General features: G+C 37.0%; 2 protein-coding genes across 2 annotated transcripts; both read right to left on the bottom strand.

The window, feature by feature from the left end:
* Nucleotides 1-908: 908 nt before the first annotated feature.
* LOC308136929 (deoxynucleoside triphosphate triphosphohydrolase SAMHD1-like) lies at nt 909-11,920 on the bottom strand (the record flags this gene model as incomplete). The annotated part of the gene is made up of 13 exons (XM_080505481.1): nt 909-914; nt 1,011-1,073; nt 1,166-1,186; nt 1,475-1,590; nt 1,944-2,035; nt 2,175-2,266; nt 2,354-2,462; nt 2,611-2,711; nt 2,936-3,040; nt 3,460-3,533; nt 5,244-5,359; nt 5,978-6,138; nt 11,822-11,920. The coding sequence occupies 13 exons, from the start codon at nt 11,918-11,920 to the stop codon at nt 909-911; spliced, it is 1,155 nt and encodes a 384-aa protein (XP_080361607.1).
* Nucleotides 11,921-13,453: 1,533 nt separating this feature from the next.
* On the bottom strand, nt 13,454-21,663 carry LOC308136921 (deoxynucleoside triphosphate triphosphohydrolase SAMHD1-like; the record flags this gene model as incomplete). The annotated part of the gene is made up of 16 exons (XM_080505468.1): nt 13,454-14,189; nt 15,145-15,193; nt 15,429-15,581; nt 16,064-16,168; nt 16,320-16,382; nt 16,476-16,496; nt 16,785-16,900; nt 17,346-17,437; nt 17,564-17,655; nt 17,743-17,851; nt 18,000-18,100; nt 18,190-18,450; nt 18,870-18,943; nt 20,643-20,758; nt 21,378-21,538; nt 21,658-21,663. The coding sequence occupies 15 exons, from the start codon at nt 21,661-21,663 to the stop codon at nt 15,170-15,172; spliced, it is 1,494 nt and encodes a 497-aa protein (XP_080361594.1). The 3' UTR covers nt 13,454-14,189; nt 15,145-15,169.
* Between the last annotated feature and the right edge of the window lie 694 nt (nt 21,664-22,357).

Raw genomic sequence — 22,357 nt, 5'->3', positions numbered from 1 at the left:
TGCCAAATTGTGTGATCGTTCTAAGCTCAGACAGGTATCTTTTTTTTTTTCTTCTAGTTTTATCACCTCCAACTTACCAAAGTCTGTGATAAATCAGCATCATAATATTACCTGAGTTCCAACAGATCGCTGGCCTAGAAACCACTCGGAAAATCTTTCCTTGACGTCTTGCAGCTTTTCGTTGACCTCATCATTGTTCTCAGTGTTCTTCCAGTAAACTCTGAACCTCGTCTCACAAAAATGTTGTGGGAGAAGAGTGCTTCTCTGGGAAGAATGACATCAACATCAGCAACAGTAGTGGAAACAAACAAACAGATAAACAAAAAAGACACATCATGCTTGCAGTGACTGAACATTTATAGAAAGAGAAGTTCATTCTTCACAATTGTGTCATAATTTGACATGACTTCTGTATTATAAAGTCCTGAACTGGACAGAAAGGTTGGCTGATCACGTCATTGGGTGTTGAAAAAGAAATAAGCCAGAAAGCAATGAAACAAAAAATTTAAAAAAAATCAAAAAAATGAGAGATCATATGTCCCCTCCTCACAGGGATCCAATCCTACCAAGAAACTCATTGATGCTGAGTAAACTATTTACATTAACTTTTAAACTTTTTTTTTTCTTTTAAACCATCTACTGTCTTATATTAAAAAAAAATTTAAACCCTCAGAAGTTCATTGATTCATTAAATTCATCTGTTCCAACACTTTACTGTGAACAAAGCTTTTCTAGTTATATCAGTTTTATTCACCTTCTCTTGTGGGATTGTGAATCCTTCCTCTGGTTTATCCTTTCGATAGAAATACGTTTGGTCAAGAGGATCCTCGTCTCCCTTCCCAAAGTCAAATTTGAACGTCTAGAAGACAAAATGGGGATGAAAAGTTTTATTTTCAATAGCATCCAAACTATTCCTTTGGGAGAAGGCAACATTTTACAAATCAAATGAAGATGAAGAAAATCTAGTATTTCAATATGGTGGAGTGAAATTATATAATCCAGAAACTCACATGAACTTCAAGGCTGCCAGGAGGCAAAAGGCCTCTTTCCAGATCAGCCTTCAGCTTTTTTTTCTGTGTGAAAGAGGCGGGACCATTCATTTCAAAGTCATTTCTGCAGCAATGTTAATTTTAGTCAATAATCTGAACTCTGTTCTTATTCTTACCTCCTCGTTGCTTAGAGTGTCCTGTGGTGAGTTCATTTTGTTGTGTTGATAAAAGAAGAAGTGAGAAAAGGAGGGACAAGACAGTGATTCATGAAACACAGAGTAACAATGCCTCTACATCAAGCTCACGACAATGTTTATCCCAAGTTTTTGATCATTTAGGTAATATTACCGTACAAGTCTGCCCAGCTGTTATAAGAGATACACTTTCAAAGGGGATGAAAAAACAGTATTCATATATTGGTAGTTCATCCGATAGTCAGTTTTCCCTGAAGCATAATGTAATACAGACATAGGATTGCAGCACACCTTCTCTTCACCCACAAACTTGTACAGGCTCCGTTTGTGGATTCTCTGCAGTATCTCTCTTGCCTCGATCATGTTCTCTTCATCGGAAGAGTAAAGGATTTTCTCAAACACTTCATCTATAGGACATAATAAGAAGTCAAAATGACACATCAATGACACTTTTCTGGTGCCAATTTACATCTTCTCCTCTGTATCACACATATAACAATATTTTGGTAAACGCTTACTTATTGAATACTCTTCATAACATCGTAACCTACAATGATTTATTTTTAATGAATGACTTCATTTCTGCTTGTAATTAATATTTAACAAAGACAAATAGAAATATAAATTTAAATGGATCTCAGGCAAAGTATAGGTTGTCACACTTGAGTCTATGTCTATGGTCTATGGATGTGATGTGAAGACAAGTTAAAATGTTGACATGTTGCAACCATTATTTTGAACAATGTTGTCAAGAAGTAACCTGTCAGGTTGATGTAATCCTCAATGTTCTCCTTCTTGGTGGCTTCAGATAAGTTGAGAAACAGATCTGCTTTTAAGAAGGCCTCAGTGATCCTAGATGAACAGATAAAGGATTTCTTAAAGCTTATACTACTGCATGTTCTATTCTGAGGAGAATCACAAAGCAATGCAAATGATTCATATCAAACAAGAGGAACACTAAGTGTCACTCTGATAAAAGGAGGATACTTACATCAGTTCTACATTTTTGGTCACTTTGTGCTGGTAGACTCTTCTGTGGAGACTGTACCTTGAGTAGAACATGTCGTACAGATTGCCCGCTTCCTGCCAACACCACATCTTACACTTTAGTCACAGCAACTCAGGGGAATAATATTTGTTTTGATTCTAATAGAAAACAAAATTCATCACCTTCTCTCTCAGACAGATGTGATTCCTTCCATTCACTTTACAAACCCTGGCAAGCAAGAAGTAGCGCTGATAATCAAAGGTGTTATTGAGACCCAGGTGGTGGCAGTCCCTGAAATTAAGCACAGTGCGGATATGAATGAGTGAAATTGGTCTGAAGGTAAATTATCCAATGTTGTACTTCTTCAGTGGAAGTAAAAAACAATAGTTCACTTTTCAATGTCAAAAACTGATTAATTGTTGTATGAAACTTGATTCACCTGTCAAGGTAGTCAAACTTGTCCACATCAATTCCATTCAGTTTGTTTGCCACAATTTCATACAGGAAAGACTTTTCCTCTCCACGACCTTCAAAGGGCCACTGTGAAGGAAACACCAGTATGATGAAATGAGACGCTAACAAGAGAAGTGTACTGATTTCATGATATTTGTACAAGAGTGGTCCAGTACCGGGTTCTGATCTTTCACTGGATTTATCATCTCCTTGATGAAAGTCAGGTCTTTTTGTTGTTGTTCTTCTTCTTCTTCTCCTTCTCCTTCTCCTTCTCCTTCTCCTTCTCCTTCTCCTTCTCCTTCTCCTTCTCCTTCTTCTTCTTCTTCTTCTTCTTTTAAACCATATTTCTCCATCTCGACTTTCAGACCATGGTGGTTCACCAAGTGGTCAAACAGCCACACTGATGCCTTCTCATGCTACAAGTTACACAGACAGATATTAATAAGGGATGTGAACATCTTTTTTCTTTGATAACCCACTGTTAAATTTGTTTTCTTTTACTTCTTGATATTCACAGGCAGACTACAACTTTTATCTTATTGGTATTTATCTCATTGTCATTAAGGCACTATAATTGTGTTCATTTTGTTGTTTTTAAACTTATATTATAGATTCTTTTTCGACGAGAAGTGAAGCAGTAATGTTTTTACCTTGCTGATGTCACAGCTGCCAATCTAGCTGATGCAGCCAAAACATGTCAGCAAGGTAAAAAACATTTGTGTTTTACTTGTCGTTAAAAAAGATAACTCTATAATATACTGTATTTGTTTGATCATTGATTATTTGATAGTAATTTCTAAAAACATATTTTTCTGTGTTTTACAACTCTACTTACCGTCCATTTGTTGTTTTGACGTTTGACCTTTTGCATGAACATGGTATCATACAGGTGAGAAAAGGGCCCGTGTCCTAAGTATGGAGAAATAAATTAGTTTTAACCTCAGTTATTATTTGTTAAGTGTTAAGAGTTAATAATTGCATTTTGGAATTATTAAACCATGTCCTTCATACATTGAGCAAATAATCAGTTAAAATACACATTTTACTCACAGCGAACTCCAATCTTCCATTATTGGGGGTTCCACTCTTATTTGTGACTATATATATATACTGTATATATAAGTGATGTACAGTCAGGGTAGGCAATGTAAGTAGTGCCTACCCAAGGCTCAATCAATTGAAATGAATGAAATATTCACTTTGATTATTTGTTTTAATTCGAGTATAATTATAATATTTTTTCAATTTACGGTATTTTACAGTACCTATAGGTTTGAAAGTGTCAGCATTTGGTGCTTTTCATACCCCAAATGATTCACCGAGGCTATCTCCTGGTATGGCATAGAGAAGAGGTCTCTAACCCTGGTCCTCAAGAGCCCCTGTCCTGCAGGGTTTAGCTCTCTCCCAGTTGCAACACACCTGATTGCAATGAAGGGCTTGTTATTGGGCTTTTCCCCAACCTCGGCGATGACATCATCATTAGAGTCAGGTATGTTGAAGCAGGGAGAGAACTAAAACATGCAGGACAGGGGCTCTCGAGGACTGAGGTTGGAGACCTCTGCGATGTCTAGGCCACACCCTCTTCTGAAAGCCACACCCTCTGCTGAAAGCCACGCCCTCTGCTGAAAGCCACGCCCTCTCCTGAAGGCAGACTGTTTGCTCATGTGCAGTCAGTTTCCCAATATGAAACTCATTTAGGTAAAAAGGCAGATCACTTCACTGTCTTTGGACAGTGCAATGGAGCAGGCGAGTCACACCTTTGTGAAGCTGCGTCCTACTCCACGCTAAACTCCCTGAAAATAGTCCCAATCAATTATCATGCGATAGTGCTGGAAAGTTTGCCGTTTGTGCTGCCTTGCTAAATAATTTCCACAGGATTTCATTCAGCGATTCAGATGTTTTAAAGATATAAGTTTCTTTTTTTTCTTATCAGCAACAGGGACTATTTTATATATTGGTTTTGGTTGTGTGTGCACTTTGTTTACAAAGGTCCTCACTGGATTGGCAGTTTTGCCTGTTAAACATCTTAATGTCTGAGCCTAATGTTTAAGATATATTGAAGTGCAATTTTGTTGTCGGAGACTTTATACTTTATTTATTGTTTCAGTTGTGTGTGGTTTTTATTCAAGTGCATTCTTTGTCAACAGAGACTGACTGTCCATTTTATTTATTATTTTTGGTTGTTTTGATTATTTATTTTGGATATTTACAATGTCTTTTTTCATAACACAATTACAATTTTAGATATTCTTAAGAAATAAAAGTGTATTTATCTTTAAAAAGGTGTACTTGCATCATTATACCATTATTATGAAATGAAAATGTTATAAAAATGGCAATATTGTCATTTATCGCAATAATTTCTGGGACAATTTATCGTCCAGCAAAATGTGTTATCGTAACAGGCCTAGCTAACAGTGAACCTTTCCTTCACTGAATAAAGGCAATAACTTTTTCTAAAGAATGCTGTTGCCTTCTGAATGGTGTAACACTTCTAATTTCACATTTGCATTTATTCAATGTTTCAAACATTTTATTTCTGAAGCACTTAAGCATTTAAGAATATATCTCAAAATGCGCAAACATATATTTCATGAAGGGAATTAATGCATGACTTACCCAGATCATGACAAAGACCTGCAATTTGCACACATAGGATGTCTTCGTCTGTGATATTGAGCTTTTTTTGCCTTGATTGCAGATTGTACGCCAACTCTCCTGCCAAGTGAGCCACCCTGTATAACCAGACAAACAGCATGCACATACAAGAACTATAATTGCACTTCAGCTTTGTTTACTTTGATTGATTTTTATGACTCTTCGTGACTCTTCAGCAACTCAAAGGAGCTTCATAACTGATGAAGCCTCTCGGATGAGGGATTAAATGTCTTCTGAGACATGCTGCATGGCCAAATCCAGTTGAGAAAATTCATTGCACATATCAAAATCATTTATTGTATATGTGAAATTGTGGAAAATTAATGAAATTAAATTAAATTAAATTGACCCGATTCAATCGCTTAAATGAGAATATACATGACAAACAAAGATCATTATAATCATTCACTTTGGGTCAGACGTCATCACCCTTCCTGAAGCTGGAACCTATTCCTGTGTATGTGCAAACTTTGTCAATAATACAGTTCCTCCCAATTGACACATCAACAATATATCTGAAGAGGCTCTGATGAAAAACAATGATTCACCGTGAAAAAAATATTGGATTTTATATATATATGATTATCTATTAGATATAGGATTCAACACAAACATAATTTTAAAACATTTGAGAGCCAGCTGAAGTGTTGGCTTGTTTAATGATCATATTTCTTTAATCTATTACGTGTACATACCCAATTGAGTGTTCAAACCGGCTGTGGCTCCCGCCAGGGTAAACATAAGACACTCCTCCAAGTTGCTTGATGCTTCGCAGTCTTTGAAACTCAGGTGTGTCTATGATTTTGACCAGGAGTGGGTGTAACGCTATCTGTCCATGAACAGGATCATGAAACACCTTTTAAAAACAACAAAAATAAAATTAATCAAAACCATTTCCCATCCTCAACAAAGTAGTGCAACTAAAGTCAGTTGTTTTCATGAAAGCTGTTTGCACTGCATTTAATTCATTTCAACCTGCATTCCTTCCTCTCACCACAATATGTATTATTTCCTGTTGACTAACACAAGACAAACAAAATACCAACAATTAAAGCTAAAAACACAACTTTGATTATCTAAATTGCTATTCTCACACAGTGATGACATCTGAACAGTTTCTTATTACCTTTCCCTCAGCTCTGAAGTGGGGTCGTCGTTGCAGGGTTGAATAAAAACATGAGAAAAAAACAGATAAAAACAGATAAATATATCAGACATTTACATCTAAAAACCCAAAATGTATATATATATATATATATATATATATATTTACACACACACACACACACACGCACACACACACACACACACACACACACACACACACACACACACACACACACACACACACACACATATATATATATATATATATATATACATATCTCGAGCCACCTACTCAATGCCTCCAGCCTTTGGCACAACCATGGTTGCAGTTTGATTCCTGGGAATAGACAAGCATTTAGTCATATTAGGTTTAAAACAAAAGGCTCAGTTCAATCATCAAACAAAGAAAACTCTCTCTCAAAGACATATTGTCTTAATAACTAAGCTGTGATATCAAACTATAACTTTGTTATACAGAATAGAGATTTATTTAATGACTGATGGAACATGACACTGGAACCATCATTCATTAGAAATAATTTCAAAGAAAAGAATCTCACTTCATACTTCAGCATATAAAAACAACAATTCCAGATCAGATTTGAATAATATTTTTTCAGAATTACATTTCACATGGAAAAAGAAAACAATTATCCACACAATGACAGAATGGCCTTTATACTTACAGAATGTGGTTATTTTCCTGGTGAGATGCTTGAAGAGAAAATTAGTGTGAAGTGAGAATGATGTGAGCTAAGTGATGTCCACCTTCTGTTGACTGAACCAGAACAGGTGCATGCTCTTATACCTGTGTGTGTGTGTGTGTGTGTGTGTGTGTGTGTGTGTGTGTGTGTGTGTGTGTGTGTGTGTGCGTGCGTGCGTGCGTGCGTGCGTGCGTGCGTGCGTGTGTGTGTGTGCGTGCGTGCGTGTGTGTGCGTGCGTGCGTGCGTGCGTGCGTGTGTGTGTGTGTGTGTGTGTGTGCGTGTGTTGGGTGTGGTGAGATAGACCGGTCCTGCAATGATCTCAATCAAAACAAAATCACATCAAGGCTTCTTTATCCAGGAAAAGAATCTTTATAGGGACACAAATATTTGTTTAATGCATCAAATGACAATCACATGGATGATTTGACAAACTGCCCAATTACTCATAGGAAACTTTATTCTCATTATATTTGACGACATTTAGGGGCCGTCCACACCATGAAAACATTTCACCTAAACATGCTGTTTCTGACCTGTCGTCCACATGAGGAGGTTTTAGAAGCATAAAAACAGGTTTTGGGGAAATTTTTAAACCCCGGCAAATTTGTGAAAAAAGACCATCTGTGGAAAAAATATTATGTAATCGCCCTTCACCCCCTCCTTCCCCCTGCCTCGGTCCGTGATGTCATCAAATAACCACAACAATCAGGGACTACAAGTTCTAACTTCTAAATTTCTATGTGCTTTGTCTACTTCTGCGTTTGGTAAGTCACAGCGCCCCTAAAGGCCTGGCATGTGTACTACAAGCCCTGAAAGCTTGTGTTGAGCCGTGTTCATAGTGACATGTTTTTTGGAGAAGGCTGGGGAGAAAATAGATAATTTTTCTCATCGTGTGGATGTACCCTTAGAGGAACAAGCTGGGAAGACTGGTTGTCTTCAAATCAGACGCCCCAAATCAATGTGTCATTAAAGCTGTATGTGTGTTGGTATCCGGAGTAGCTGGTTTCTATCTCCTTTGCTCTGCCATCATATATCAGGCTGATAGCTGAACAACCTTATCCTGGAATGAACAATCAGAATGTCCTGATCATATTTTCAGTGTCTCAGCATACACATAAACCATGATGATAGTATTGCTAATGTAATATCCTTCACACACAATTGAGCTACACATCAGAATCTGTTGTTCTGTGCAGAGACCCTCCGGGGAAGCTGTTGTCTAACCTCACTCCATGCCACTATTTCCTTTAATCTTTAACACAACAGCTGCATGAAGGTCTGGACTGGTGAAGTGATCTGCAAAAGAAATAACAATAGCACTTGTTAATGCATTGTGTTATGCCTTGTTCTCACTAAATGTCAACACTGATTTATCCTTTGGTGACAACTTTTGTTCCAATCCAACTTTAATTCTAGTCTTAAATACTTATGATGTAAAACATTAGCAGGTATTTACCAGTATAAGAAAATCTATACCGATCACACAAAACTTTGATCACATTATCAGTAAACTGTATTCATACAGCACCTTTGGCAGATAAAGGTCACAAAGAAATATGAACGCGATGTAAAGTTTTAAATTGTAGAGCTTTTACCCGATTACAGACACGTAGGAAGTTAGTGTTACTCCATGCATTGTGGTACTTAGATTAAATTGATCTATATCTACTTCTCATCAATACTTTAACTTTTATCTTGGTTCTTTTGGATTAAATTTGATACGGCTGGATCTTACCTGGGTGGACACCAGACATCAGGCACACACATTTCACAGAATAAATTACTTCTGCTTACCTTTTTCAATTGCAAAGTTGCAGAAAATTATTGTCAAGTCATACACAGACTTGGGCAAGAGTTTGAGAACAGGTTTTGTGACTTTGATCAAGTTGAACCATGTATGTCATTCATTTCCAATTCAAATGATTGATTGATTGATTCAAAATAAATGCAAAATAACCTCCAGCGCAACGCCTAAAGGGCTGCACCAAACTTTTGGTTCCTTGTTGACACAGAAACATACAGTGGCGTGTGCACAGCAGCTATGAAGAATGCTAGTCTGCTTGGTTCAACCTATCTCTGTGAATCAGTGTTTTCTGACACTTGGCTAGAACGTGGCTGTGAAAGCTTGACAGTTTGCACATCCAATAAGGTGTTGTCTTAGTTCAAGGTGTTTTAGTTCAACTATGGCAAAACCTGTGTGGTTTCCCGTGGCGTCCCTGAAACAAGATCTGTCAACAAACACAGTAAGATTTACCACTATGGGCTGATTGTATAAATCACCATGTACCTGCATAAAGTTGTCTGTTTCCTGTACACAATCATGAGCGGCACCCTCATCTGGCAGAACCATTTTTGTGGCAGGATTCACCGTTGCACAGCGTTGGACAGTTAATTCAGGAGCAGCAAGGATCACTTCATATCCAGTCCGTCTGGCTTGGGTTAAAACAAACCTTGGGCTTGTTAATGACATATGCAACTGATGGGATGTATAGTGCGTTACTTAATGTCCCATAGTTACACTTGAAGCCTTCATGTCTTGCATTAGCACTGCATTTGCATCGCCCATCGGGGTTTCCTGTCCGGGTCCCATCTTAGGACCTTTCTCTACACATGAATGTCATGAAGAACCAACACAGAACCTGCTTCACTGATGCACTCAATCAGAGTTGCATTATCAAGTTACACACCAGATTACAATACACTGGTGAACAGCATACAAAGCCAGTCTTCCCATTAGAAACATGTTGTCAGTGGCTACATGGCAGTGTCATGGAAATGTTTAAATGTTGTGAATAGAAGTGAAGTTATTGAGATACTATCTAGAGACAGTAACATGATTTTCTTTTTTTTATTTATTAAAAACATTTTTTTTTTAAATACAACAGAGTCATTCCTAGATGCTTTCAACAGCGAAAATAGAAAAACCCAACATATCCACATGAGCAAGCAGGTTTATTTGTGACTGTGGAAAGGAAACACTCCCTCTAACAAGGAGAAACCTTTGCAGAAACCAGACTCAGAAGTAGCAGCATTCTGCTGACCGGTTGGGGTGAGAGGAGAGAGGAGAGGAGAGGAGAGGAGAGGAGAGGAGAGGATGGACAGAGAGATATATTGGGTGGGGAGATACATACAATACACTTGTTAGTGCTACATATACTTCTTTTTTTACAGTAATCACCCTGATCCAAATATTTTCAAACTGTTATGAGACTAAACCATCCTGAGCTGTACTATGTCGACAGTACCATGATTTTCTAGATTAAACCAGCCTGAGCTGTACTATGTCGACAGTACCATGCTTTTCTAGATTAAACCATCCTGGGCAGCTCTACCATGACAGTAACATGCTTTTCTAGATTAAACCAGCCTGGGCAGCTCTACCATGACAGTAACATGCTTTTCTAGATTAAACCAGCCTGGGCAGCTCTACCATGGCATTAACATGATTTTCTAGAAAGAGTATAAATTAGCAAGTAGGCAAAAAAAAAAAAAAAAAGCAAAAACAATAACAACAATGATAACAAATGCAAAAACAAAATGAGAAACAAAGAACAAAAACATGATTTTGATCATTGAAAGAACAATAGCAGAAAACAAGAAAAATCAGCAGCAAATCTCATCGATGAGGAGTGGAAGTGTGTGTGTGTGTGTGTGTGTGTGGCTTGTCCACTGGGTGTGGGAGAGAGGAAGAGACGGCAAGTGAATTACAGCAAAAATACACAAACAGTGAGGATTATATCTCTGTTGATAGTATTTACTGATTGTGATTCTGTATACAATACATAAAAAGACTCAAATGAGGCTCAATGAGTCCATACATTTCCCACCAATCGGAAAAAGAAAGAAAGAAAGAAAGAAAGAAAGAAAGAAAGAAAAAATAAAGAAAGAAAGAAAGAAAAAAGAAAAAAGAAAGAAAGAAAGAAAGAAAGAAAGAAAGAAAGAAAGCTGTGTTTACAGTTTCACTGCTGAAGATGGATCCAGTGAAAGCTGTTGTTTTTACGTTAAATTCTACCAGCGCTCCACTTCTTTATCGGTCCAAATAAACTAACCATGTGCCGTTATCACTGAAGAAGAAGTAACTGTTTTTTTCCAGGATTCTGTTGGGCTGTCATGGCTTCATGCTTCTTGTTACACTGCCCCCTACAGGTTTGGCTGCTTATTGTAGTTGTGAACCAGGACTTAAAAAACAAAAAAAACAAAAGACATTTCATTATTAAATTGTGTATGTGGTTTATGTAAATGAAGATTTTTTTTGTAAATGAAGATTTTCTTTGTAAATGAATACCCTGCTGCTACGTGCACTAGCGGAACCAATCAGAGCTGGGCCAGGGGCGGGCCACATGACCGGGTCCTTTAAACCCAAATAATAAATCCCACCATATAACGTCATTTTACAATATACACATGCCTGCAACAGCGGGGCTTAAAGCTTTAGCACCATGGAGAGCAACTATGTCATTTTAAAGTCCTTCAAACGGACATGAAGAACAACAAACCAAGAGAACAATAAAAACATGGCCCCTAATAATAAAACAAGACAAATTGAAAGCATTTCAGCACCACGGACAGCGACCACACCATTTTAACACTTTAACTATTTCAACTAATGAGAGCACAGCAGGCTACTCGCCTATATCAATAGCTATAAAGTTTAGTAAAACTGTCACAGCAGCCCACATGTTCACCAACAAGCACAGTTTCAATATGAAGTACTAAAGGCCTTCTCACCTCTATTTGAAACTTACAACGAGCCTTGAGCTCCACGAACTCGTCCACGATGTTCTGTATGTCCATTTTCTTTGCTCTCTCATTCTCTATGGACAACATGACAAGTCCACTCAGTCTCTCTTGACCCACTGAGCTCCTCAAGTGGTTTTAATGAGTTTTAACTTGGAGAAAGAGGTCTGAGGTTGCTATGGTGACGGGAAGAGTCACAAGTAAAAGGAGGGCGGTGCAAACTTCACTGAATAGAGACGTTGCTGTTGGGTGGTTGACAAAGAACATTTTTGCCTGATCTGCAATAGACTTTTGCTTTGGTATCTGAGACACAGCAGACCGATAATGTTCAGTTTTATCTGTTTATCAAATGTGTGAATTCAATATTTGAACAGGGACGGTGCAAAGGTTCAGTGGACTTTGTCACTTGAGAGTTGGAGGCGGAGGGTGGAGGAGGTCGTCTCGCAGTGCGTCCTGAGCGCATGACTGTACCGCGAGCGGTTTTTGTCAGGATTTACAGCCATAATGTAAAAATACACTAAACTACAGCATGTATCATCTATGCATAATGATAAAATAAGCAATATAAAATCTATAATTTCTTTATTTCACATGAAGAAATCTCATCCCAGCCCCTCCCGAAGCTCCGCCCCCCTGGCTATGTGTAAATGTGGCCTCAATCACAACTCTGCCCTGCATTGGCTCTGGAACTGATGTTTAAATGGTAAATCATCTCAATTGCAGTTTGTTTTTTGCACAAGACTTTCCCAGAGACTCCTGCAAAGTTTGACACATGAACAAGTTGCTGCTAATTCAGTAGTAATGTTCCACTAAAGAAATATCTAGATCAGTGTTTTTCAACTTTTTTTGAGCCAAGGCACACTTTTTTCTTTGGAAAAATCTCAAGGCACACCAACACCCGAAAATGTTAAAATTTGAAACTCTGTAGCCTCTATTAACAATATAAAGTCATTCTCATCAAAGCTTTATCAACAGGAATCAAATAAATACAGAAAAAAGTATTTCCCAATTTCTTTTTTTAATTTATACTCAGTGTGAAACCTGGACCTGATGGATGAAGAGCTGAGATCCTGGTTCACGTTCTTCCTTTTCAAAAACTTCTCCCTCACTGTCACTGACACAGTACTTTGATACAAGATGGTAGCAGGAGGTGGAGATTAACCAGACTGACGTCTGTCACTTTACATTTCACCGGCAACGTTCTGTGCTGCCCTCTATTGGCGGAGAGTATTTATACATGATTACTCTTCAACACACTGCTCTCACAGCCGACACAACGGCTGTGAGCAAATGTTTTTTTTGAAAAAATGTGAAATTGGATAATTTCCCACGGCACACCTGATTATATCTCACGGAACACCAGTGTGCCGCGGCACAGTGGTTGAAAAACGCTGATCTAGACCACTGCAGCTTGGCTGTTTACGGTTATGTGGATCTATAAGTCTGATATTTGAAGACATTAAATGTATGAGATAAATGTGGCTTAATTTCTCCACCTTACAATCAGCTGCCAGGTTCCCCGTCTCCAAAATGTGCTGCCCAAGGCTCAAAGTTTGCGTACCAGTGGTGTGTGGTGGTGTGGAGGAATGTTGTTATTGTATTAATGACACACAGGATGCACAACATCATTTAGACCACACACCATTTTTATTAAAACCCATCTTAAACATGATTACAGTTACAACCACTGGTAAAGCCCTGATATAAGAAGAACAAATCAATCCATTTTCACTCAATGATCAAAGAACAAAAGTCCCATAACTTCATCTCAACTCTGATTTCAATTCTAAATTCCTGAAAGTCCTTTAGTGCAGAATCCTTCAAACACAACTAATGAAATAAAACATGCCACCATTGATATGTAATTCAAAATGAATAATAAAGACACAAGGAAAATAACCTTCAATCTAAACCTTTCGGGGCAGAATCATGTAATCATGTCAAACACAAACATAAAACCTATCAAACTTTAATCGATTTCAGTAAATTCACACAACTTAAAATCACACACCATAAAACATTTAATATACCGTCACCCCACAATTTAGCCTCTATCAGACGTAGTTGCATATTTTGCTCATGTTCTTCACATTCTTCAAGCTCTCTCGTGATGCAAAGTGATGATTGATCAACATAAGTGACTATACAGTCCACAGTCTGACATATTTCTTATTGACCGAGGCCAAACCGGCTGACCAGACCTCCAGAAAGATTGTATATGCAACATCATTTACTGATAAAGTAAAGTATAATAAAGTAAAGTTTGTACATGGTGATTTTGTGCTTTTCATTTGATGTACAAAGTATCAGTATCCTTTCAATCAGTTTTGCCCTTCATTGTTCCCTCTTCAGGAAGCGTCTGTATTTAAAGAAAAGAAGAAGAGATAAAGAGGACAGTATTCATAAGAACATTGTCCAGTTTTACCAGATTTGCATCAGCTTTTTAGGCTGCGCCAATGATGATAACAGATATCTATAATTTATACTGTGACTGGAAAGAGAACTTTTTGAAATTTTGTAAAAACTGGAGGGGGGGTGATGGGGGGATTCTGGAAATCTGACTGATCTGGAGCAGAATTTTCAAAACTAACTACATCTCAAACCAGCCAGAAAAGCCACTTTTCCCTCTTTCTCCGGAAAAAAATGTTGATTCTCAATCAAAGAATAATGACTCCGTCATTAGAGGCTGAACGCTGATTTTCTCAGGCGGCGGCACTGCTACGAGCAAACTACATATTTCTGGAGAACAAAGACAAATTTAGTGGCACACACTGGTGCACGGTTCAACATGTTTGATTGGTCAAGATCCATTTGAGTCAAATGGACTTTGACCAATAAAACATGAGGTTTGACATTGGTATAAAATGCATTTGTTTAGGTTGTCTGGTAATTGAACTGGTTCTTTGACTAACAACTTTCTGACATGAAAATAAATCACAAGAATAATGTGAAAAACAAATGATTCAGTTTTTCATATCAGATTAAAAAACACAAAGCTTTAATAGTATATGATAATACTCCTTAATGTTTTAACTCTTACTTTAAGGAAGAAACATAAAGTAGACCTACTTAGTTTGAAACTCAATACAGCAGTTTGACCAACGAAAATAAAGTCTAATAAACAAGTTTTATTCTTCTCCACAGACTCCCTATGGTTCAGTGCAAAAGTCTGGCCAACAAAAGTAAATCAAAGTAAGTCCAATAAGTCAATTCCACTAAGTTTGAATTTGCTACAAGCAATAAATTATATTTTCCCACTTTTTTGTGAACGACCTCCTGTAAAATATCTACTGTTATATGTTAATCCTTCTCACCTGTTGCTCTGCTCCGGTCTCTCCCTCACTCTGATGCACTGCCTCGAGCCTTGCAGGACATCCATGTAATCACAACACAACATTATTATAGAAATGTATAGTAAAAGCATTCGACTTACAAAAGTGAAAAAAAAGTGCACATTAAGGTTTTTGTTTGATTTCTGAACTTCAGATGCCAAATTGTGTGATCGTTCTAAGCTCAGACAGGTATCTTTTTTTTTTTCTTCTAGTTTTATCACCTCCAACTTACCAAAGTCTGTGATAAATCAGCATCATAATATTACCTGAGGTCCAACAGATTGATGGGGTTGAAAACGAGTGGAAAATCTTTTCTTGACTGCTTTCAGCTTTCTGTTGACCTCATTACTGTTCTCAGTGTTCTTCCAGTAAACTCTGAACCTCGTCTCACAAAAATGTTGTGGGAGAAGAGTGCTTCTCTGGGAAGAATGACATCAACATCAGTAACAGTAGTGGAAACAAACAAACAAACAAAAAAGACACATCGTGCTTGCAGTGACTGAACATTTATAGAAAGAGAAGTTCATTCTTCACAATTGTGTCATAATTTGACATGACTTCTGTATTATAAAGTCCTGAACTGGACAGAAAGGTTGGCTGATCACGTCATTGGGTGTTGAAAAAGAAATAAGCCAGAAAGCAATGAAACAAAAAATTAAAAAAAATCTAAAAACTGAGAGATCATATGTCCCCTCCTCACAGGGATCCAATCCTACCAAGAAACTCATTGATGCTGAGTAAACTATTTACATTAACTTTTAACATTTTTTTTTTTTAAACCATCTACTGTCTTATATTTATTTCTTTTTTAAACCCTCAGAAGTTCATTGATTCAATAAATTAATTTGTTCCTATACTTTACTGTGAACAAAGCTTTTCTAGTTATGTCAGTTTTATTCACCTTCTCTTGTGGGATTGTGAATCCTTCCTCTGGTTTATCCTTTCGATAGAAATACGTTTGGTCAAGAGGATCCTCGTCTCCCTTCCCAAAGTCAAATTTGAATGTCTAGTAGACAAAATGGGGATGAAAAGTTGTATTTATAATATCATCCAAACTATTCCTTTGGGAGAAGGCAACATTTTACAAATCAAATGAAGATGAAGAAAATCTAGTATTTCAATATGGTGGAGTGAAATTAAATAATCCAGAAACTCACATGAACTTCAAGGCTGCCAGGAGGCAAAAGGCCTCTTTCCAGATCAGCCTTCAGCTTTTTTTTCTGTGTGAAAGAGGCAGGACCATTCATTTCAAAGTCATTTCTGCAGCAATGTTAATTTTAGTCAATAATCTGAACTCTGTTCTTTTTCTTTACCTTCTTGTTGCTTAGAGTGTCCTGTGGTGAGTTCATTTTGTTGTGTTGATAAAAGAAGAAGTGAGAAAAGGAGGGACAAGACAGTGATTCATGAAACACAGAGTAACGATGCCTCTACATCAAGCTCACGACAATGTTTTTCCCAAGTTTTTGATCATTTAGGTAATATTACCGTACAAGTCTGCCCAGCTGTTATAAGAGATATACTTTCAAAGGGGATGAAAACACACTATTCATATATTGGTAGTTCATCCGATAGTCAGTTTTCCCTGAAGCATAATGTAATACAGACATAGGATTGAAGCACACCTTCTCTTCACCCACAAACTTGTACAGGCTCCGTTTGTGGATTCTCTGCAGTATCTCTCTTGCCTCGATCATGTTCTCTTCATCGGAAGAGTAAAGGATTTTCTCAAACACTTCATCTATAGGACATAATAAGAAGTCAAAATGACACATCAATGACACTTTTCTGGTGCCAATTTACATCTTCTCCTCTGTATCACACATATAACAATATTTTGGTAAACGCTTACTTATTGAATACTCTTCATAACATCGTAACCTACAATGATTTATTTTTAATGAATGACTTCATTTCTGCTTGTAATTAATATTTAACAAAGACAAATAGAAATATAAATTTAAATGGATCTCAGGCAAAGTATAGGTTGTCACACTTGAGTCTGTGAGGATTTTATATTTTGGTTTCAAATATCTTGAAAAAAGTTAACAAATAAATAAGTGTTACTCATAGTCATATAAACACAACAGACACAGAGTGGAATAAAAAACGGATGTGATGTGAAGACAAGTTAAAATGTTGACATGTTGCAACCATTATTTTGAACAATGTTGTCAAGAAGTAACCTGTCAGGTTGATGTAATCCTCAATGTTCTCCTTCTTGGTGGCTTCAGATAAGTTGAGAACCGGATTTGCTTTTAAGAAGGCCTCAGTGATCCTAGATGAACAGATAAAGGATTTCTTAGAGCTTATACTACTGCATGTTCTATTCTGAGGAGAATCACAAAGCAATGCAAATGATTCATATCAAACAAGAGACAAACACTGACAGAAGGACACTTACATCATGTGCACATTTTGGGTCACTTTGTGCTGGCAGACTCTTCTGTGGAGACTGTACCTTGAGTAGAACATGTCGTACAGATTGCCCGTTTCCTGCCAACACCACATCTTACACTTTAGTCACAGCAACTCAGGAGAATAACATTTGTTTTGATTCTAATAGAAAACAAGATTCATCACCTTCTCTCTCAGACAGATGTGATTCCTTCCATTCACTTTACAAACCCTGGCAAGCAAGAAGTAACGCTGATAATCAAAGGTGTTATTGAGACCCAGGTGGTGGCAGTCCCTGAAATTAAGCACAGTGCGGATATGAATGAGTGAAATTGGTCTGAAGGTAAATTATCCAATGTTGTACTTCTTCAGTGGAAGCAAAAAACAATAGTTCACTTCACAATGTCAAAAACTGATTAATTGTTGTATGAAACTTGATTCACCTGTCAAGGTAGTCAAACTTGTCCACATCAATTCCATTCAGTTTGTTTGCCACAATTTCATACAGGAAAGACTTTTCCTCTCCACGACCTTCAAAGGGCCACTGTGAAGGAAACACCAGTATGATGAAATGAGACGCTAACAAGAGAAGTCTACTGATTTCATGATATTTGTACAAGTGTGGTCCAGTACCAGGTCCTGATCTTTCACTGGATTTATCATCTCCTTGATGAAAGTCAGGTCTTTTTGCAGTTGTTCTTCTTCTTCTTCTTCTTCTTCTTCTTCTTCTCCTTCTCCTTCTCCTTCTCCTTCTTCTTCTTCTTCTTCTTCTTCTTCTTCTTCTTCTTCTTCTTCTCCTTCTTCTTCTTCTTTTAAACCATACTTCTCCATCTCGACTTTCAGACCATGGTGGTTCACCAAGTGGTCAAACAGCCACTCTGATGCCTTCTCATGCTACAAGTTACACAGACAGATATTAATAAGGGATGTGAACATCTTTTTTCTTTGATAACCCACTGTTAAATTTGTCTTCTTTTACTTCTTGATATTCACAGGCAGACTACAACTTTTATCTTATTGGTATTTATCTCATTGCCATTAAGGCACTATAATTGGGTTCATTTTGTTGTTTTTAAACTTATATTATAGATTCTTTTTTGACGAGAAGTGAAGCAGTAATGTTTTTACCTTGCTGATGTCACAGCTGCCAATCTAGCTGATGCAGCCAAAACATGTCAGCAAGGTAAAAAACATTTGTGTTTTACTTGTCGTTAAAAAAGATAACTCTATAACATACTATATTTGTTTGATCATTGATTATTTGACAGTAATTTCTAATAACATATTTTTCTGTGTTTTACAACTCTACTTACCGTCCATTTGTTGTTTTGACGTTTGACCTTTTGCATGAACATGGTATCATACAGGTGAGAAAAGGGCCCGTGTCCTAAGTATGGAGAAATAAATTAGTTTTAACCTCAGTTATTATTTGTTAAGTGTTAAGAGTTAATAATTGCATTTTGGAATTATTAAACCATGTCCTTCATACATTGAGCAAATAATCAGTTAAAATACACATTTTACTCACAGCGAACTCCAATCTTCCATTATTGGGGGTTCCACTCTTATTTGTGACTATATATATAAGTGATGTACAGTCATGGTAGGCAATGTAAGTAGTGCCTACCCAAGGCTCAATCAATTGAAATGAATGAAATATTCACTTTGATTATTTGTTTTAATTCGAGTATAATTATAATATTTTTTCAATTTACGGTATTTTACAGTACCTATAGGTTTGAAAGTGTCAGCATTTGGTGCTTTTCATACCCCAAATGATTCACCGAGGCTATCTCCTGGTATGGCATAGAGAAGAGGTCTCTAACCCTGGTCCTCAAGAGCCCCTGTCCTGCAGGGTTTAGCTCTCTCCCAGTTGCAACACACCTGATTGCAATGAAGGGCTTGTTATTGGGCTTTTCTCCAACCTTGGCGATGACATCATCATTAGAGTCAGGTATGTTGAAGCAGGGAGAGAACTAAAACATGCAGGACAGGGGCTCTCGAGGACTGAGGTTGGAGACCTCTGCGATGTCTAGGCCACACCCTCTGCTGAAAGCCACGCCCTCTGCTGAAAGCCACGCCCTCTGCTGAAAGCCACGCCCTCTCCTGAAGGCAGACTGTTCGCTCATGTGCAGTCAGTTTCCCAATATGAAACTCATTTAGGTAAAAAGGCAGATCACTTCACTGTCTTTGGACAGTGCAATGGAGCAGGCGAGTCACACCTTTGTGAAGCTGCGTCCTACTCCACGCTAAACTCCCTGAAAATAGTCCCAATCAATTATCATGCGATAGTGCTGGAAAGTTTGCCGTTTGTGCTGCCTTGCTAAATAATTTCCACAGGATTTCATTCAGCGATTCAGATGTTTTAAAGATATAACAGTTTCTTTTTTTTCTTATCAGCAACAGGGACTATTTTATATATTGGTTTTGGTTGTGTGTGCACTTTGTTTACAAAGGTCCTCACTGGATTGGCAGTTTTGCCTGTTAAACATCTTAATGTCTGAGCCTAATGTTTAAGATATATTGAAGTGCAATTTTGTTGTCGGAGACTTTATACTTTATTTATTGTTTCAGTTGTGTGTGGTTTTTATTCAAGTGCATTCTTTGTCAACAGAGACTGACTGTCCATTTTATTTATTATTTTTGGTTGTTTTGATTATTTATTTTGGATATTTACAATGTCTTTTTTCATAACACAATTACAATTTTAGATATTCTTAAGAAATAAAAGTGTATTTATCTTTAAAAAGGTGTACTTGCATCATTATACCATTATTATGAAATGAAAATGTTGTAAAAATGGCAATATTGTCATTTATCGCAATAATTTCTGGGACAATTTATCGTCCAGCAAAATGTGTTATCGTAACAGGCCTAGCTAACAGTGAACCTTTCCTTCACTGAATAAAGGCAATAACTTTTTCTAAAGAATGCTGTTGCCTTCTGAATGGTGTAACACTTCTAATTTCACATTTGCATTTATTCAATGTTTCAAACATTTTATTTCTGAAGCACTTAAGCATTTAAGAATATATCTCAAAATGCGCAAACATATATTTCATGAAGGGAATTAATGCATGACTTACCCAGATCATGACAAAGACCTGCAATTTGCACACATAGGATGTCTTCGTCTGTGATATTGAGCTTTTTTTGCCTTGATTGCAGATTGTACGCCAACTCTCCTGCCAAGTGAGCCACCCTGTATAACCAGACAAACAGCATGCACATACAAGAACTATAATTGCACTTCAGCTTTGTTTACTTCGATTGATTTTTATGTCTCTTCGTGACTCTTCAGCAACTCAAAGGAGCTTCATAACTGATGAAGCCTCTCGGATGAGGGATTAAATGTCTTCTGAGACATGCTGCATGGCCAAATCCAGTTGAGAAAATTCATTGCACATATCAAAATCATTTATTGTATATGTGAAATTGTGGAAAATTAATGAAATGAAATTAAATGAAATTGACCCGATTCAATCACTTAAATGAGAATATACATGACAAACAAAGATCATTATAATCATTTGCTTTGGGTCAGACGTCATCACCCTTCCTGAAACTGGAACCTATTCCTGTGTATGTGCAAACTTTGTCAATAAGTACAGTTCCTCCCAATTGACACATCAACAATATATCTGAAGAGGCTCTGATGAAAAACAATGATATACCGTGAAAAAAATATTGGATTTTATATATATATGATTATCTATTAGATATAGGATTCAACATAAACATAATTTTAAAACATTTGAGAGCCAGCTGAAGTGTTGGCTTGTTTAATGATCATATTTCTTTAATCTATTACGTGTACATACCCAATTGAGTGTTCAAACCGGCTGTGGCTCCCGCCAGGGTAAACATAAGACACTCCTCCAAGTTGCTTGATGCTTCGCAGTCTTTGAAACTCAGGTGTGTCTATGATTTTGACCAGGAGTGGGTGTAACGCTATTTGTCCATGAACAGGATCATGAAACACCTTTTAAAAACAACAAAAATAAAATTAGTCAAAACCATTTCCCATCCTCAACAAAGTAGTGCAACTAAAGTCAGCTGTTTTCATGAAGGCTGTTTGCACTGCATTTAATTCATTTCAACCTGCATTCCTTCCTCTCACCACAATATGTATTATTTCCTGTTGACTAACACAAGACAAACAAAATACCAACAATTAAAGCTAAAAACACAACTTTGATTATCTAAATTGTTATTCTCACACAGTGATGACATCTGAACAGTTTCTTATTACCTTTCCCTCAGCTCTGAAGTGGGGTCGTCGTTGCAGGGTTGAATAATAAAATGAGGAAAAAACAGATAAAAACAGACACATATATCAGACATTTACATATAAAAACCCAAAATGTATATTTAAATATATATATATATATATATATATATATATATATATATATATATATATATATATAGCCACCTACTCAATGCCTCCAGCCTTTGGCACAACCATGGTTGCAGTTTGATTCCTGGGAATAGACAAGTGTTTAGTCATATTAGGTTTAAAAAAAAGGCTCAGTTCAATCATCAAACAAAGAAAACTCTCTCTCAAAGACATATTGTCTTAATAACCAAGCTGTGATATCAAACTATAACTTTGTTATACCGAATAGAGATTTATTTAATGACTGATGGAACATGACACTAGAACCATCATTCATTAGAAATAATTTCAAAGAAAAGAATCTCACTTCATACTTCAGCATATAAAAACAACAGTTCCAGGTCAGATTTTAATAATATTTTTTCAGAATTACATTTCACATGGAAAAAGAAAACAATTATC

The sequence above is a fragment of the Blennius ocellaris genome (assembly GCF_963422515.1).
Source record: "Blennius ocellaris genome assembly, chromosome: 2".
Lineage (NCBI taxonomy): Eukaryota > Metazoa > Chordata > Actinopteri > Blenniiformes > Blenniidae > Blennius > Blennius ocellaris.
The sequence above is the reverse complement of the archived record's forward strand: the minus strand, read 5'-3'. Positions and strand labels throughout refer to the sequence as shown.